The sequence below is a fragment of the Aethalodelphis obliquidens genome, unplaced genomic scaffold (assembly GCF_003676395.1).
Source record: "Aethalodelphis obliquidens isolate GAN/ISIS:26980383/991018 unplaced genomic scaffold, ASM367639v1 scaffold45, whole genome shotgun sequence".
Classification (NCBI taxonomy): Eukaryota; Metazoa; Chordata; class Mammalia; order Artiodactyla; family Delphinidae; genus Aethalodelphis; species Aethalodelphis obliquidens.
The window spans coordinates 11,933,925-11,954,195 of NW_020837989.1; the positions used below are offsets into that span (position 1 = coordinate 11,933,925).

The 20,271-nt window shown below is 36.5% G+C and overlaps 1 protein-coding gene across 6 annotated transcripts in view; it reads right to left on the reverse strand.

Moving 5' to 3' along the window:
- RBM27 (RNA binding motif protein 27) overlaps nt 1-20,271 on the reverse strand; it is a 67,545-nt gene that overhangs the window by 18,555 nt on the left and 28,719 nt on the right. For 3 of the 6 annotated variants that reach the window (XM_027081711.1, XM_027081710.1, XM_027081715.1), the window contains exons 9-15: nt 12,914-13,078; nt 10,633-10,782; nt 8,227-8,371; nt 7,630-7,783; nt 5,324-5,620; nt 4,460-4,600; nt 351-470 (exon numbers count right to left, since the gene is read on the reverse strand). In XM_027081711.1, the coding sequence (XP_026937512.1) occupies nt 351-470; nt 4,460-4,600; nt 5,324-5,620; nt 7,630-7,783; nt 8,227-8,371; nt 10,633-10,782; nt 12,914-13,078 (1,172 nt within the window). The remainder of the gene's footprint in view (nt 1-350; nt 471-4,459; nt 4,601-5,323; nt 5,621-7,629; nt 7,784-8,226; nt 8,372-10,632; nt 10,783-12,913; nt 13,079-20,271) is intronic. The other 3 variants (XM_027081713.1, XM_027081714.1, XM_027081712.1) reach the window with 2 other exon arrangements.

A 20,271-nucleotide genomic window follows, 5' to 3' on the forward strand; every position in this document is an offset into this window, starting at 1 on the left:
AGTTCGTGCGCCACAACTACTGAGCCTGCACTCTAGAGCCTGTGAGCCACAATTACTGAGCCTGCACTCTAGAGCCCGCGAGCCACAACTACTGATGCCTGCGTGCCACAACTACTGAAGACCGTGTGCCTAGAGCCCAAGCTCCACAACAAGAGAAGCCACCGTGATGAGAAGCCCACGCACTGCAACGAAGAGTAGCCCCTGCTCGCCGCAACTAGAGAAAGCCCACACACAGCAACGAAGACCCAACGTAGCCAAAAATAAATAAATAAAAAATAAATAAATGTATTAAAAAAAAAAAGAATTCAATAGATCCTTTCCTCTTGAAGGAAAAGAATTGAGGCTGTTACCTGCTTCTTTTTAAGAACTTCTTGGACATCGTGAGACTTTGATCCTGAACAAAGTTTTGAAGGTGTCTTTAAGTTTGAGGAGCTGTAGATCATTTTTGGATGGCCTGGAGTTGAAAATATCTATGAAACACAAATATAATTAAATTAAATCTTAGCAATACCTTAAAATAATTTTTTAAAAAGACTCCATATATTTTTTTTACATTTAAAAACTTCATTTATAAAACAAGTTCTTTATACATAAACTCAATTGTCATTCAAATATAAAAACAAAAACTAATTTTAAGCAATAATGTTGTGTTTCTGAATACAATCACTTATCTTTCTTTTCTTTATATTTTTTTTAATTATGGGAAAAAGAACAACAACTCCTGACATCTAGGAGCTGGACTGCCACTCACAGCTAGGCCTTAGTGTCCCCTTGTTAAACATAAACAATTTTCATAGAACATCAACCTCAGACAAGGTCACTCTTGTGCCCATGGTGGATCAAGGCAAAAACAAGATCACTCCATTATCACGACTGAACACACACACAAACCATGAATACTATCCAAACCATAAAAATGACTAAACATCTCTCTACCCTGGCTAATATGAGTGACTACAGCTTCTTTACCAATTACAGCTTTAGCATAATTCTAGTCTTCCCTCCTTCTAGGTAAACTACTAGGAAATCTGATCATAGAATTACTCCTGTTTCCTTTAACCCTCCAACAAATCACCTAACACTGCCAATCCTAACATAAGTCCTTGCTAACACCCTCTAAATGAGATGTTCCATGGTTTCACTGTGTATACTCCCTCACTGAGTAAGAGTTGTTCAACTACAGGTGTGTTCCTGGAGGTCTTTGGGAGGGTAATGTCATTAAGCTCTTTTCCACAATGCCAAATAAGAATGCATGTTCTAACTGCAAACCCTCCTAAGAATTAAGGTACTTTGCAGTCATAATCTTAATACTATATTTAATCAAATGTTATGAGTTTACAACCAACCATAAGTAGTTAGCTCACAGATCTAACTTTGCAAGTAAAATGGTGACCATCTTTACTGTGCTTGTTTTGGTATTTAGATTCCTTTCTGAACAGAAATTTTTTTTTTTTTTTCAGAAATTTATTTTTAAACAATTTATAATTTATAATAAATAAATAAATTTATAATTTATTTTTAAATTAACTTTGAATATATGATAGAAGGGACACAGGATATAATACTAAGAAATTCATGGAAAATTCAATCACGCAATATATACAAATACAAAACTTATCTCAATCATACAATACTTAATTGTCCTAAAACTTAAGCTACTTTAAATACACAGGAAACTCTCTCAAGTACTGTAGGGACCTGCAGAGATGATGTTCATGCTGTTATTACTATTTATCAAAATAAAAATGGCACTACCTACAAGTTACTGAGCACTTATTATGTGCGAATAAGCACTTCTCTTTTATGCTTTACCAATATGAAATTTTTTAATCCCCATAGCAACTGACTTTATTGAAAAGGAAACCAATGCTCGCCAGTTATTTAACACAGCTAGTAAGAGGCAGGTCAAGTCAGTAAGGGCTGTGTGACTTCAAAGTCTGAGATTGCTTTTGTTTTTCTATCTTTTAGTATCGAATTTTTTTTTTTTTTTTTTTTGCGGTACGCGGGCCTCTCACTGCTGTGGCCTCTCCCGTTGTGGAGCACAGGCTCTGGACGCGCAGGCTCAGTGGCCATGGCTCACGGGCCCAGCCGCTCCGCGGCATGTGGGATCTTCCCGGACCGGGACACGAACCCGTGTCCCCTGCATTGGCAGGCGGACTCTCAACCACTGCACCACCAGGGAAGCCCTAGTATCGAATTTTTGAAACAAACCAAAGTACAAAATTATATATAAAAAACCTGACGTATCCATCAGCAAGCAGAAACAACCATCAATTTACATTATTTTATATAAAATAACCTTGTTTTATTTAAACCCCCAACTACATCATCATAACACACACATTATTTTATCTGTAAATAATTCAGTTGTATCTCTAAAGGATAAGGACTCCTTTCTTTTTTAAGTAAAACTACAATACCGTTGTCACACTTAAAAGGTATAACAATTCTTTAATATCGTTAAATAGTCACATTTCCAGATTCTATTATAATTTTCTAAACATTCTTTTCACATTTAAATTAGGACCTACTAAGGTCCATATAAATGCAATTGGTTATATCTCTTTAAAGTCTCCTTTAATTCCGTTTCCCTCTCTGTATCTTTCTTTTCTTTGCAAATCACTTCTGGAAGAAACCAGGTCATTCATCCTGCAGTATTCACTACAGGATTCTATGGTATCCTTTAACACGTCCCTCTGTCCTCTGAATTTCCTTTAAATTGGTGCGCAGTTCTAGAGCCTTTATGACATTTTTTCATTCTTTGATAGGATGCTAGTAATCTTCGACAAATTCCTCACTTTCTGGTTTGACATCTGGAACACTGTCACCCCCAGATCTGGGAACAGCCATTTCTTCAAGGATCCCTGGTTCTTTTTGGAGCTGGGGGAAGGGGCATGTCAAGGTTCATTACCATCAGGCTGGGTCACTGTTTCTAGACCTTTTTGGTGGACAGAATTAAGAAATGTTTTGGAGGTTTTTAAAGTTGTCTAGTTTCTTCTATCCTTGCCGTAACCACCAAGACTTAAATTATATGGGTTCCTTTTTTTGTTTTTTTCTATCATAAGCAAGTATACGTATTCATTGCCCCAACTTTCTTAAATAAACAGTGGCCAACTCTACATTTTTTGTCCCATTTTGCTTTTTTTACTTAATGTATCCTGATGATCACCTCATGGTACACATAAAGATATTCGTCATTCCTTTGCAAAGTTACACATATGCTATTGTATGCATGTACTACATTTTAAGTAACCAGTCCCCTACTGATGGACACTGGATTGTTTCCAGTCTTTTGCTATTGAAGAGAGTCTACATTCCCTAGCCTTGCTCATATGTCTTTCTATAGTTTGACTAGTATATTTTTGGCACAGATTCTTAGAGGAGGATTATTGGTTTAGAGTAAATGCATACATAATTTTGCTAGATGCTGCCAAATTTCCTTTCACGGAGGCTATACCATTTAGCATTACCATCAGCATATAAATTTCAGGTCCTTGTGGACATTATCCTGGTTTACTATGTAATTTTAAAAATAGATCTAATTTTTTTTTTCTATCAGGCTATCCAGTTATCCCAATACCATTTACCAAAGAGTCCATACTTTCCCCGCTGAACTGAGATAATGTGTTAGCATATGATAAATTCCTATTTGTGAGTGAGTCTATAATCTCAGTCTTCGATTCTATTCCACTGGTCTGTCTCTTCATGTGCCAGTATCAAATTGTTTGAGTTATACTGACTTCACATTATTTTTTAATGTCTAGGAGGGCTAACCCCACCTGTTCTTTTTCAGTTTTCCTAGCTCTCTTGGAAAAAAAAATCACCAATCTGGACAGTCATCATATAGATATATTCCCAAAAGGAAAGGAAACTACTTAAAAACATATTTCAAAATCTGACTTTTGGGGCTTCCCTGGTGGCGCAGTGGTTGAGAGTCCGCCTGCCGATGCAGGGGACACGGGTTCATGCCCCGGCCCGGGAAGATCCCACATGCCGCAGAGCTGCTAGGCCCGTGAGCCATGGCCGCTGAGCCTGCGCATCCGGAGCCTGTGCTCCACAACGGGAGGGGCCGCAACGGTGAGAGGCCCACGTACCGCAAAAAAAATAAAAATAAAAATCTGACTTTCGAATTGACTATGACTGAATCCCCTTCATGATGTTCTTAATTATATTAAAGAAGAAACATTATAAAAGGAATGGATTAATAGACATCTATTAATAAATGGCTAAAAATTTCAAATTCCTATTTAGCTTTCAATAGGAAAAGAAAATTTAACTAGCAAATTTCTGGCTCAATCATGGAAATTAGGGAAGTTTACCGGCCACATTTAGGTTAGCTCTCACAATTATCTTGATTGAGGAAATAAGACATTATAAATCTGGGTGCTAATCAATTTGTTAATTTCTTTGTGTCACTGAACAACTCTAAATATATTTAAAGGTCCACAGAAATATATACCTGGCAATCATCTCCAGCACCACCTGACTGATTCAACAAGTGTGCTGCATCACCCTGGTTACCACTTGCATGTCCAAGACGATGTTTCACAGGAACTTTGTTAAGAACATATGCACCCGATGTCTGTGGTTTGTTCATCATCTGCATATACAAAATAAACATATTTATGGTGGAAGTTTTTTTAAATGCCTAGGAATGATACAAATTTAGGACAGTAATTACCCTGGGGAGGAAGATAAGGAAATGCGAAGGAAGGGTGCTTCAATCATCTGTAAGGTTTGATTTTTTTAAGTGAAGAGGTGGATATACACCGGAGCCTGTGCTCCGCAACGGGAGAGGCCACATCAGTGACAGGCCCGCGTACCGCCAAAAAAAAAAAAAGAGTGTCTGATTCTAACACAAAACAAAAAAGCTGTTCTAGATTCAAAGTTGTTCGGTCATGGATGGCTATCATACTTTAGTGTTGAGAAGAATCACTAAAGGTATTTCTTAAATATGCAGATTTACGGTCCAATATCTAGAGACTGACTCTAGATCTGAGAAGGTAAGACCCAGGAATGTGCACCCAGATAAGTGATTTTGATGCAACACAGCACTTCTCAACCTTCAAGGTACGTAAGAATCACCTGGAAAGCCTGTTAAAACGGATTACTGGGCCCCACCCATAGTGATTCTAATTCAGTAAGTTGAGGTGAAGCCTTAGAAACTGCATGTCTAATAAGCTCCTAGGAGATCAGATGCTGCCGGTCTACAAATCAAACTGAATGGCTCTGATATAGAAGACCCCAGGACCACAAATTGAGAAACAATGATCTAGAGGATGGGATTAAAGGACCTTTAATTCCCTGTGAACCAGTAGATTACCTTCTGAATACCCCCATGTACCGTTGAGGGAGGAGACTGGGCCACTAGCACTTGCTGCTGATGAAGGTGCTGTGGCAGGTGATGGTGCTGCTGTGACAGGTGACTAAGTGTTTGCTGCTGTTGCAGGAGCAGCTGTGTTGGCGACTGTAGTGCTGGCTGCTCATTATTTTCCCTGTGCCACAGGACTCGAATGAACCGGTTGTTTAGAACTGCTTCAGTGCTGGAAATGGCTTTTCTGGCCTCTTCATTGGTAAGATACTGGATGAGGGCTGCTTCTGGATCTCCCTTAAAGGCAACCTATAAGAAAAAACAACAGCAACAACAACACACATAAATTAATGATTGTAGTTAAGCAAATATTGATAAATTATTGATAAAAAATTCAAAAGTAGAAAACAGCCTGCTGAAATCCATTGTGAATCCTATGTAAATAAAGTTAGCTATCCCTTAAAAGATAACATGTGTATTTCAACATTATATATGAAAGAATATTGGATTATTTAATAAATAATCCTAGTGATGTTATATAACCACTTGGGGAAAAGTTGTTAGGTTCCTCCCTGGTATCTTACACGTCCAAATAAACTCCAGAGAGAGAAAACATTTTACAAAAAAACCCAGGGAAAAAAGGTGAATATCTGTATAATCTGAGGCTTTGGAAAGCCTTTTTATGCACACCTATAAAGGCAGGACCCATAAAGACAAACAGCGAATTTGACCAAATAAAATTTTAAACCACTGTCAGTCCAAACCTGCCACAAACAAAATGAGTGACAAAACGAAAAAGTAATTTTCATATATATGACAGGCAAAGGCTTGGAAAAGCATTATTATAAATGCCTTCATAAAAAATGGGCAAAGACAGTGGGCAGGTAAATCCAAAAGTGCTGCAAATGGTCTATATAAATTAGAGTCTACCTAGGAATAAAAACAAAGCAAATTAAAGCAAGTACAATTTTTCACTTATGAAACTGGTCTAAAAATTTTTAATGGATCCATATTAGAGTTTTGATGAGGTTCACACATTGTGTTAGGGAGCATCAACTGGCACAACCCTTTTGGAGAACAATTTGGCAGTTCAAATAAAAAGTTTTAAAATTCCCTTTAATTCAGCAATGCATCATAAAAAAATAAAAGGTTTATACAAAAGGAGGTTCACAATAGCATTGTTTTTATAAAAAATAGTAAGAACAACATAAATTCCCCCAAATAGAGAATAGTGCTTATATAAATTATGGCCTACTGCTATGGAATGAGTTATGTCCTCCCCAAATTCATACGGTGAAGCCCTGACCCCCAATGTGACAGTATTTGGAGACAGGGTTTTTAGGAGGTAAATAAGGTTAAATGAGATCAAAGGGGTGCGGCCCTAATCAGACAGGACTGGTGACCTTACAGGAAGAGCTCTCTCTGTCTCTTCCCTTCCCTCTCCTTCCATCATGTGAGCACACAGCAAGAAGATGGCCGTCTCCAAGCCAGAGAGTCCTTACCAGGAACCAAATTGGCTAGTATTCTGATCTTGGATTCCCCACAAATAAATTTTTGTTGTTTAAGCCACCCAGTCTATGGTATTTGTTATGGCAACCCAAGCAGACTCATACTCATTTACATTAAAAGCTTCCTAATTTTTCTAAATGCCATAAAGAATAATGACCTAGGAAAAATTTAAGAGGAAAAAGGTAGTGAGAGATACATAAATCATATTTTGGTTTGATGGCAACACTGCGTGTCAGGGGTAACTGACTGAAATCCCAACTTTAACAGACCTTCTAGTACCCTCAATTACAGCGTAACACCCAACCACAAATTGATAAATTCAAATATCTAACAAACACACAGCAAAATATAAAAGCTTCAGTTTATTTGATGTTAGATTATATGTTACAGTGCCTACAATTCTCAAGATTAGAACCATCCTTAACCAATTAATATTTCACAAAATAAAAGCCAGTCAGTAAACAAAATTACAATCTTAGAAGTTACCAAAAATCTTACCTACTTAGTTAGAACACTAAAGCAGGTAAAAAAGTCATCTGTCCAGAGATACAAGTATGAACAAAAATACAATAACTGGCCCACTGTCTTTCAGGAAGAGGTTGCAGAAAAGAACCAAATGAATTCAGAGGACAAATTCAGCACAACAACTCCGTCATAAAGTTGGGCATACAGATACACAGTGGAATTTAAAACACATAGCAGAGATGATCAGACTAATCACTGGCTTGTTTAAGCAAGGTAAGCTGATAGGAATATTTTTGAAGATACATTATATACATGGATTTTGTCATCAACATAGCTACACCTACCTGGATATTAACAATAGTTCCAAATTTGCTGAAATGTTCATTGAGCTTGGTAATGTTGTTCAATTCCTGAGGGATTTTCTTGACTTCTAATTTGGTGTTTGTATACTGATTCTTTCTCAAGAATCCTGGTTTACTCTGATTGTTATTCCCTTGCCTGAAAGGAATATTAACAGATCTTGGTTAATTCTCCTACATTATGCCTAGGCAAGAGATAATCAGCAAAGAATGTAAGTTTATATTTATTCAAGTATCCTTTGTAAGCACTTAACATTCTTCAGAAATGACTAGGTAATTTTCACATTATCCTTATTACATGGGAATCAAACAGGTAGAGAGAAAGAAAGAAGACTCATGTCTCAATAATTCTAATACTGGGTTAGGCCTAGAAATTAGTACAAATTACTAATATCTATTATCAATATTCTGTTAACTTTTCAATGTTTAAGACATACTAATGATGCCTTTGGGAACCTTAGCTTTAAGGCACACAGATTGAAAATTAATGATTAATGACAACTCTTAATTTTACAAATTTACTACTGCAAACAAAAAACCAGAAACATCAATTAGATGTTACTAATTAGCAAATTATCTTACTTTCCCAGCCAAGGTTTCTTTGCCAGTGGCCCTTCCAAACCACTCATAGCTCTTTTCCGGCTATCTGGTTCAAGAACCACTCTGGTTATGTTGCTATTAATTGAAACAGGAACTGGTGGTTCAGTCTGGATGACAATGTTAGCAGCTGTAGAAAACAAAAATTAACATTACTGACCATGCGTTGTATTTGGGGAATTTCAAATGATTAAAATTATTTAGTCCAAAAGCTAAAAATCACTGTGAATAGCACCTGGCTACTACCATTTCCTTTTCAGAAATGTTTAACAGCAAAAATAAATTATCAATTGCCTCCTTTTTCAAAAATACAATATGCGCATTTAAAAACTCCTAGCCAACTCTGATGTAATAATGACTGATTCAGGCAAGGATCATAAATGGAAGGAAAAAAAAATCAGTGAAAGGGTGTTGGAGAATAAGATATTTATCTGATGCCAAAGTACCACTCCACAAACTTTACAATGGAGAGCTCTAACAATTACAGCAAGTGATCAAACTTATTAGGCCACAAATGGAGTGAAATATTTGTCTCCTTACAGGATTCAACAAGAAGTTCACATGGATAGGATACTACTACGGAATTATGATTTTCTTTTATGTGTGGCAACGATATTGCGCGTATATAGTACTGTGTCTTATTCTCAGATGTAAACTGAAGGATCTTGAAGTGTCACAATCTCCAAAATTTACTTTCAAGTGATTCAAGAAAACAATGTGAAGGGAGAGGGGAGGAAGGGGAGGAAGACAGAGAGAAGAGTGCACACAAGTGAGCATTCATGCCCAAAGCTGACAAAATGTTAACAACTGGTGAACCTAAGTGAAAGTATTAAGGTGTTTATTGCACTTTTGATTTTTTTGTAGGTTTAAGATTATTCAAACCTAAACATTGAAAGGAAAATTCAAAGCCAATGTTATAAATTAACACATTCCATTCACAACAGTTAAGACTAAAATACTATACGACGCTGACCTTACGATAGGTTACCTGTCAGTGGAAAGAGGTGTGTTGAACCAAAAAGCAAATACCAACCCAAAACTGCACGTTATATTCTGAGTATTCTCCATAACTTTAGCGACTCCACCAAAAGTAAAATCAGCAGCAAAGAATAATCACTGTGGGGCTGAAAATACGAACTTCCCACTAATTTCAGGTAATTTGGTAACAATATATGCATTACAGCACAGAAAGTAAGAGCATATTCTTTGGAATTAGATAAACCTGGGTCCAAATGCTAGTTCTGTCATGTATAGCAGGGGTCTCCAAACCCCAGGCCAAAGACCAGTAGCGGTCCACACAGCAGGAGGTGAGCGGCGGGCTAGCAAGCTTCCCCATCGCTCGTGTTACCGCCTGAACTATCCCCACCACCACCCGCTGCACCATCCGTCTGTGGAAGAATTGTCTTCCACGAAAACTGTCCCTGGTGCCAAAAAGGCTGGAGACCGCTGATGTATAGAATAGAATAGAACAGAAAAGAATTAATAATGGGCAAGTTCTTTAACCCCTCTTCGCCTCAGTGTCTATATATGAAAAAGAGAATAAAAATAGTATCTCATTTAAGTTGTTGGTAAGGAATATTAGAGATAATAATATATTAAAAAGGATTTAGTTTAATCTTGACACAAAACTGTTAACTGGTAGTAGCAATAATGTCATAAATGGCAGTAAAGAAGAGTTAATAAAATCAGGATAAGAAAGAAGGTAAGAAAAGGAAAATTGTCCACCATATAATTAAATCAGGAAAATATCCTCAGGATGGCACATGGCCAGTCACTCAAACTGAAATTAAATACTGGAAATCTAACTATAATAAGAAGTAAGAAACTGGAATCTCATCAAACGCTTTAACCAAACTTTGTTTTGAGCGGAGGTGAAAGGATGGTATCAACCCATATTAAAGGCAATGCTTGCATTTAATCTTTTAAGATTTGTGGCTATGCTTTATAAAGGTCCTAACATATGGTTTTAATCATAAATAATAGTCAAAAGATAATTTTATCATAGTGTTTAAAATTCTCAATGTTACTAGTGTGAAGCACAGCTCTTAAAACACAAAGTAGGCCATTAAATGATTAGTTCTTTGAAGGTGAGGGATCATGTCGTTTTTCTATATCTAACATCTAGCATAGTGCCTAAAATAGCCTAAAGTCCTACAAAAAGAGCAATTAATTAACACTAGTATTATTTTTATTTAAAAATAAATATAAGCAGAATATTTTTATTTTATTTATGGCTTTAAAGTAAAATCTGGAGATATTCAAAAGCATTTGAGATCATTACACAGCACCCTTCAAAGAGAGACTGTTGAAAGTATTTTTAGACCTTAGTGAGGTCAGAAATACTATGCCCAAATGACATTTAGCATGAGAAAAAGTTAAATGCATTCTTACCTCTTGGATTTGCATCCATATCTCCAGAGGTTAGGCCAATCAGGTTTGGGCGCTGTGTCTGTGTTCTTGAAAAAAACTGCCTATACTGAGATCTACCAGAACTGGTAATACTAGGAGCTTCTGGATTATAACCATCTGGTTCATAGGTATCTGAGGGAAAACAAAACAACAAAACATGAAACAAATAACAGTAGTTAAATAATTTCCTATTATAAAATAACCAGAAAAATGAATTTTCTTCAACAAATATATCAACCCATATATATTTCTCTCTTTGAATTATAGTATATAGATAAACCTATTGGAAGTCAAAGAAACAAAAATGTTCCAGTCACAAAACACAGACATGTAAATCCATTCTGAATTACTGATATATTTCTGGATTTGTTTACCTAGACATTTTTGTCCTCTATATTAATCACCTAATGCAAACTTAAATGCACATTTTTAAGAGAAATTTTCACATACATGAACGCCATATACAAATGACTGGCTGGGTTTCCTCTGTTATCACGTCTCACCTAATTTCTCGGTGTTCTTTTAATTGGGGGAAAAAACCAATCTATTAATTTGGTTATCTGCTTTTCTTTTTTTGGCCGCGCTGCGCAGCATGTGGGATCCTGGTTCCCCAACCAGGGATCAAACCCACGCCCCCTGCATTGGAAGCACAGAGTCTTAACCACTGGACCACCAGGGAAGTGCCTGGTTATGTGCACTTTAAACTGGAGAGAAAAGAGCCAATTTCATATGTAAAATATATCTCAAATGTTTGATTTCAAACAGCTAAATAAGATACATTTTATATTTATAAATGTAATCATTATTTTACTACCACCCGCTTCATCAGTGCCACTTTTATCATGTTCTCTGTGTTTTCTCTACAACTAAAAATTTATTTATTTTTTTGGCCACACTGTGCGTGGCATGCGGGATCCTAGTTCCCCAACCAGGGATGGAACTCACGCCCCCTGCAGTGGAAGCACGGAGTCTTAACCACTGGACTGCCAGGGAAGTCCCTAAAAATTTAATTTTTAAAATTCTTATGCTAAATAAATATTTTGTTAGTGTTTAAAAAAAATTCTGGGGCTTCCCTGGTGGCGCAGTGGTTGAGACTCCGCCTGCCGATGCAGGGGACGCGGGTTCTGTGCCCCGGTCCGGGAAAATCCCACATGCCACGGAGTGGCTGGGCCCGTGAGCCGTGGCCGCTGAGCCTGCGCGTCCGGAGCCCGTGCTCCGCAACGGGAGAGGCCAGGACAGTGAGAGGCCCCAGAAAAAAAAAAAAAAAAAAAAAAAAAAAAAAAAAATTCTGAATGTGTTTATCTCCAAAATATCCTTTTCATCGTACATAAAATGAAAGAAGGTTAAGATGGAGTGAAGATGCCGATTCTCACAGTTGTGATTTATCAATATAAATCCTTGCATCTTTTTTTCTTAGTGGAAAAACCTCCTTTGTTGCTCGTATTAGGTTTCAGCTACAAGATAAGGTACATTCAGATCTTTATTACTAGCCAATTAGTTCTATAATTCAGAGTATAAGATCAGCAAATTATGATTTAAAAGTTTTCAGTTACCACTTGGTACTCTTGACAGAAAAATCTACGCTAAGGCTGCAGAAAGTTTTAAAGAAGTTACATAATCAAATAGCCTCGATCTGATAATTCCTGGGAATACACAGAACCCTAAGAAACTTGAAAGTCCTTTAGTTAATCATGATGAACTGAGATCTAAACGCAAAGTGAGAAATGTTAAAAACCTCATGAGACACCCTCAAAGCACTCCATAGATCTTCAAAATGTACATGTCAATAGGAGGGAAGAGTTTTCAAGAAATCACATTATACACAGCCATTCCATACAACAAGGGACAGATGGGAAAAAGACATTTTCATCTATGATCAGGAAGAAACCAGATGTTTTTGTTTTCTTTTAAAGAAAAATTAACCTAGTTTTCTTATAACATGTAACTGATTAGAAACCATTCAAGTAGATACTCTCTTCCTATCTATCGGATTAGAAACTAGTTCAAGGAACTAGCATGACCTTAGTTACAGAGGCATGGAAAGTAAATACAAAGGACACCAGAGATGACAGACACACAAGAGACCTAATCATCTAGGAGCCACTAGGGACAAACCAAAGAAGCAGAGAAACAGAAAATAAAACTACCTAGGAGTTTTAATGGGAATCTGTGAGAGCAGATCAGGATACCAGATCACCTCTTAGGTTGGCCAGTTTATGGTACAAAAGATCAGAGGTGGATGGCCATCTGTAGCAAAGCTTACCTGGGACCAGAGGGGTGGGGCTGGAGACTGAGGTATGGTACCCAGTGGAGGATCCCATGAGGTTTCGAGGTGGCACCAAACGAGCTGCCAACAGAGGAGGCGGTGTCCCCAACTGAAGTCGCTCAGATGCAGCAGCACCATGTTCACGAGAGTACATGGGCTGTCCTACAGAGGAAAGAATAGGAGGGCAGCTGGGATTGAGAGTCACAAGTTTCTCGTAAGCAATGATCTACTTCCTGAGACTTGAGCCAAGAACAGAGAAAGTATACCAATGGGAACTGTACTCAAGAAAGATGTTACTAAGATACTTTCTAACTCAAGAAATAGACATGCAACTGGTTAGGATGCATTGAGGTACAAAGAGTAAGAATTAGATAGTGTGACTGCAAAACGACCATTTTTTATAATCTTAAATGGAATAATTACGTGCTGATTTACCCAAAACTGAACAATCAACCATATCACGTTATTAGACAACGGAACCTTGAGCTATTATTCATGTAGAGTTTTGTATCCAATGAGACATGTGGTTATCAAAGCTGTCATACCCATTTAAAAAAAATAAAAACACTCCTCCCCAAACTCATATAATTTCAGGTATGCACAAACTATACTCCCTGAGAGCAGAAAAAAGAAAAATAATAAAGGAACTTAAAAAAAAGAAACCCACCACAAGCATACCCTCAGAGAATAAGAAATATTCAAAAGAAAAAATTAAACAAGACAGTGAAAATTCGTTATCCTACTAGCAGGTGGATAACAAACATAGAGAAAGAAAAAAAGGAAAAAATCCCAGGTGAACAGACTAGCCACTGTACACATGAAATTACCTCAGATATTAAGGACCACTTTTGGAAAGAAAGCACATTTAGAATCTATATTTATGGATGCAAGAAATGTCAGAAACAATGAAGCCAAATTCTGTAGAACAAGATTAAAAAAGACAAGGTATCAAGGAGCAAAACCCCCCTTTGGTTGGTTATTTAATAGTATCTTTTTCACTGACTACCTCGTATGAGACCTATTTTTAAGATTTACTCAATATTTTATATCTAAAGTCAGACAGACATTCACTATGTGACACAAAACAAAGTGAATTTAGAATTTTTTTATACCTGATGAAATGTCCTTATAAAGTGAACAATCCAGAAGACTATTAATACACCTTAATAAGACAAGTCACAAAGCACCACTTGATTTCACAGTAAATGCAGAGAAGAAATAGATGTGCTAAACTTTACTACCCTTCTCTTCCTATATACGGAGCAGAGGAGGTGACACATCATACTGTATAAGCAGACCACATAACTGGGGGCTTAGCACCAATCCTTTCAAAACTGAAAAAAGGATCAATCATTACATTGCAAAAACAATTTAACATATCCTCAATGATCTGAAAATAGTTTTAAGCATGACCTACTGCAGAGAATTCCTTGCAGAATGCAGTAGTGAGCTAAAGAGAAAAATGGGAAGTACAATCTCAGTCCATATGACTAGTTTAAATTTATGATACAGCACTCAATGTACCATGTGTATTTAATTAATAACTGTCTCAAAGTAAATTAGAAACTAAAAGGCTACTTTGTACAATGTCTTTTTAAAACGAGTGACAAAGAACATGCATTCAGACACTTCAGAAAGATGGCTGTTTATTCAAATGAGCCGTGATTTTCTTTAACAACATCTATTCAGGTCTCTAAATAGTATTTCAAAAAGAAACAGTTCCTCAGATAAAAGGCTGATTCTAGGACTGGTTAGAAAACTTCTAAGATGGGCCTGGTACACCTTAGTATACCCTGTCCCTCCAAAAGCAAGATGGCTACCAAACACTAGCATGTCAAAAACGAAACAAAGCAATCTGCAGAACCAACATGAAGAGGCTCCCCATGGTCAAAAACTAGACAATTTGAACATCAAAAAGGGCCATAATGGGGTGAAACATACCAAATGTTAGAAATCCATGAGTTCTTTATGATACTTAAAAAAAATACAGTGGTACCTCTGGAAGATATTAGGAAACAAACTCATTTTCTGAAAAGTGATAAATGAAAGGACACAAGCATTTATCCTGTCTTTCCTGTAAAAAGTGAATTTCAGGTTAAAGAAATGGTTAACTCCCAAGTTTCACTTTGTAGAATGCCAGCCAATAAATGTAGAAGAAATAATAGAATTAGAGTATCACACTTTTATAACCCCAATGAAACAAGAGATCTAGGCAGGGATCACAAATAACCACGTGCAACTTTTTAAACAGATGCATCAGGATGAAAACACCTGTACACAGTGATCAATATTTGTAACACAGAAAGGAGACAACTTGGTATTATGTACATCATGATATACTGCAGTAGGAAGTACAAAACCCCATCAATAAAATATTCATTCAAAATAAGGGGGGGGGGAGCAAACATGACCCTAATTAAGTCTCTAGATCTAAACCTCTAATTTACAGGAAATACAGAGGATAGAGGAATGTGTTAAATAACACCAGGGGATGCAATGTGCCAAGTCCAGATTGTGGAAAAATTCTTCAGGACAAATGATCTGTTCCTTCAACAAATAAATGTCAAGGAGAAAAAAAGAGGTTGGAGAAACTGTTACAGATTTAAAGACTTTAAAAAAATAAAATAAATAAACAAATAAAGACTTAAAAACATATTAACTAAATGTAATATGTAACCTTATTTGGATCCAGCTTCAAATGAACCAGCTATAAAGGAACATCTATGATACAACTGGGAATAATGAACACTGGTTGGATATTTGACAATAATACCTGTTATAAATATCTTGGGATTGTGATTAAAGTATAGTAATTGTGTGCATGTGTGTTTATCCCTTATCTTTTAGAGGTATATAATGAAGATTTTACAGATTAAATGTTATGTTTGGGACTTGTTCTAAAATAATCAAGTCAGGAGTGAGTTACAGATAAAGCAAGATTAACCGTGTGTTGATACATGTTGAAGCCACTAAATGAATAATGACAATTAACTACACTATTTGCTCTCGTCTTGTATTTGAAATTTTCCATAATAAAAAGTTTTTAAAAATCAAATTGGTTGGGCTTCCCTGGTGGCGCAGTGGTTGAGAGTCCGCCTGCCGATGCAGGGGACATGGGTTCGTGCCCCGGTCCAGGAGGATCCCACATGCCGCAGAGCGGCTGGGCCTGTGAGCCATGGCTGCTGGGCCTGCGTGTCCGGAGACTGTGCTCCGCAACGGGAGAGGCCACGACAGTGAGAGGCCCGCGTACCGCAAAAAAAAAAAATAATAATAAATAAATAAATAAAATCTAGGATGTTATATTTTACTATCACTCTTTCACATACCCAGTACAACGAGCCTAGCAGTTACAAAATATTTCTACTCCTACTTCTTCAAAGAAGCAGAATAAACAGGTCAAATTTAAGGCAGAAAAGGGAGTATACTTTAAAATAGTCCTGTCCTGTGCAGGGGGAAGGGGGAACCCACAAAACCCAAAACCCCAAAACTGTACACTGAATTGGTGACTTCAAATTTGGGTAAAATGTTTAAGTACTTCAAAGGAAAGAGTTGATTTTAATAGGTGTTTTTCCATACAATTCCAACTACGTTTCATTATTTAAGTCCCTTTCAGAGTATTTCGGACATCTTAACTCCAAAAAAACCAAATTTCAGAGCTTTTTCTAAATTATAACCATTTCTGACATTAAGTTTTAAATAGCATTACCAGGAGCCCCATGTATCCTACCCAGTTTTCCAGTGAGGTAATTCTTTTTCTTCTTTTAACATTCAACTGACCTCTTAAAAAATGAGTGATAATTACAGACTAGATGAAGGTTTTATTTTGGGCAGAATTAGTTCCTTTGTTACCTGTATTTCTGAGGCACTCTGTTCATTTAGTTTTAACAGCAAAATACACTGTGATTGATTTTTGTGGGTTTGTAATTTTTAACATATTTCTTTCCCACTAATAGATTTTTAGCTTCTTAAGAGAAAAATCATCTTATTCATCTGTATATTCCCAGTACCTAGCATTCAGTAGACTCCTATTCTTACCTCCAAAAATCCAGATTTCATTTTTCTATGTTTATTTGGGTCCCTATTGACATAATTTTCACAACTAAATACCATTTGATATGCTGTTCTTCACTTACACACATTTTCTATGCTGTGAATTTTAATGATAGTTTCAATGACCAAAAAAATCTGTAACTTAAACTTTCCCAACTTGTAAAACTTTAAGAATAGCTTAAGTTCCCTATTACATTGCAAACAGACATATAGCTTTTTCACTTCATTTGAACTGAAGCAAGTTCTAATTTTCTTGAAATTATAAAGTATAGCTTAAAAGTAAACCTGAACAATTTGAAGAATTCAACTTATCTGTCTCAAAGGTAATTAAAAAAAAAAGATGTTTTAAAATCAACTGAATAGAAAGATACAAAAAATTTATAAATAACAAACTACACTCACCAAAAAAAATTTTTTATGTTTAGATTATCAGAAACCATCTCCTAGGTTTTCAAATTTCTCTCTAAATTTTGGAATCACATTTTAACTTTTAAGAAAGGAAGAAAGCAGTTTGCATAGTAGAGTTTTAAACTTCCCAATATTGAATATTCTATAAGTTTCAAAATGTTCAGTTGCCCACCAACTAAGTCTCTTTATAAACAATGACACAGCATATAAGACTATCTTCTAAAGCACTAATTCACAAATGCCAATAGGAAGCTATTGCCCTTTACTGGTCTGAAACAAAAATGGGAAAAAAATGTGATATTTCATAAAGCCAAATTTAAAAGGACTGTCATTTATTCTGAGTTATTTCGTATAAAAATGTATTTTTAAAATCGAAATATTAGATGTCTTCATATGCAGTCCTTAACACAGCAAAATAAGAAGCTGCTAACTGTACTGGTCCCCCAAATTTTCTTAGAAATGTTATCAGCCTCTGAAAAACGGAAACTTGAAACTTCAGTTCTAAAAGGACTTTACTGATATACCAAAAATAGTCTGGCTTTTAAGAAATAACAGAAAAATCATCTTCAAACATGAAGTCAGACATTTTGTTCATCTTGGCTCCCTAGGGTGTAGCACAATGCCTGGCACATAGTAGGCACTCAAAAAATATTTGCTGAATTAATATCAGGCTAAGTCATTGAAATAAATGGTAACTGCCAGATATTTTTTCATTAAAATCAAAATGGAATTTTTGTCATACTGAATGAAGTCAGATGAAAGAGACAAATATCATATATCACTTATATGTGGAATCTAAAAAAATGGTACAAATGAACGTATTTACAAAACAGAAACAGACTCACAGATGTAGAAAACAAACCTGTGGTTACCAGGGGGGAAAGGGGTGAGGGGTGGGGAGGGATGAATTGGGAGATTGGAATTGACATATACACAGTACTATATATAAAACAGATGACTAATAAGGACCTACTGTACAGCACAGGGAACTGTACCCAATACTCTGTAATGACCTATATGGGAAAAGAATCTAAAAGAGAGTAGATGGGGCTTCCCTGGTGGCACAGTGGTTGAGAATCTGCCTGCTAATGCAGGGGACACGGGTTCGAGCCCTGGTCTGGGAAGATCCCACATGCCGCGGAGCAACTAGGCCCGTGAGCCACAACTACTGAGCCTGCGAGTCTGGAGCCTGTGCTCCATGACAAGAGAGGCCGTGATAGTGAGAGGCCTGCGCACCGCCATGAAGAGTGGCCCCCGCTTGCCACAACTAGAGAAAGCCCTCGCACAGAAACGAAGACCCAACACAGCAAAAATAAATTAATTAATAAACTCCTACCCCCAACATCTAAAAAACAAAAAGAGAGTAGATGTATGTATATGTATAACTGATTCACTTTGCTGTACACCTAAACTAACACAACACTGTAAATCAACTATACTCCAATAAAAATTTAAAAAGAAAAAAAAAAGCTGTACTTCAGGGCACAAAATTTGATATACATTTCCCCATAACTTATCTGAAATAGAAAATAAAAATCTCATGCTGGGAAAAAAAAAAGGGAACTTTTATAGAGTGAGTCACAATGTTAAATTTAACAATATTAAAATAAATGGTAATCGCCAGATCTTTTAGAAATTAAAAACAAAATGGAATTTTTATTGTGAGTCACAATGTTAAATTTAACAATATGAAAATGTGTCATCTGCAAAAGACTCTCAGATAAATAAAAGGCATTAAGAAGTAATGTTAAGAGCTGATTCAGGGGGGAATAGATGAAACAAGACTGATCAACATGAAACATGTTGAAGCTGGGTGATGGGAATGTGGCAGTTTATTATACTACCTTCTTTATTTTTATAAAATTTCCCGTAATTAAAAAAAATGAGAGAAGCAGTAAAACAAATATGCACTGCAACAAGACACTATAGTAATTAGAAGACGGTGAGATACTAAAAGTGAAACAGTATGGACAATTACTTAACTATCAGATGTGGTTTCCGTTCTGAAGAAGCACAGCTGAACATAAGATTTACATAAATGAAAAGAAATCAAATAGTAGGCCTACGTACAATTATATGTCATTACGTAATAAATGCTTTTTGGTACTGTAGGAGTTCAGAACAGAGCAGTAATGTTCCCCATATACTTAGAAGATCTGGGTCTTGCAAAAACAGGAGAGGGAGTACATTACTAAGAATGAAGATAGGAAAACAAAGTTGAGTCATGACAGGGGCACAGACAGGGTTATAATTGGCCTGACCACAGAAAATACACATGGGGGAATAGTGAAAAGAGACTACCAAGAAGTGAGGAATAGATTATAGAAAGAGAAGCCATAGAAAGGGGTTCATCTATGGTTTAGGAGGAAATAATGGCCACTGAAGAGTTCTCATAAGGAACTGTCATGGCTGGTTTTCTTAGGCAGACTAGCTTAGCAGCATTATGTGGTGTGACATGGGGGGAAGATGGGGGTGAAACGTAATGGACTCAAGAAGATTGTAGCAATAATCCGAAATGTGAAGTGATTCAAGCGTGGATGAGGGCAGAAGCCACAGCAGGAAGAGACAGAAAGGGATGCTTCAAAGAAAAAGAGGAACAATTTTTCGATTAACTAGATATAAAAAAGCAAAGCAATGAGTCAGTCATGTCAGGGTTTCAATTCTAGGTGATAAGGTGGGTGTTATTTCCATTAACAAAGAAAGACAAGCATTGTGGAGGTAGTAGAGACTTAAGGGAAGATAACAGGTTTGATTTCAGAGAGGCTGAAATTTATGGAGACAATGATAACTACAAAATTATAATAACTATTCCTTATGTGTAACTTGCTAGGTGCCAGATACTATTCCAGATGCTTTATAGCTATTAATCCATTTCTTCCCCAAAACAACCTTAATGA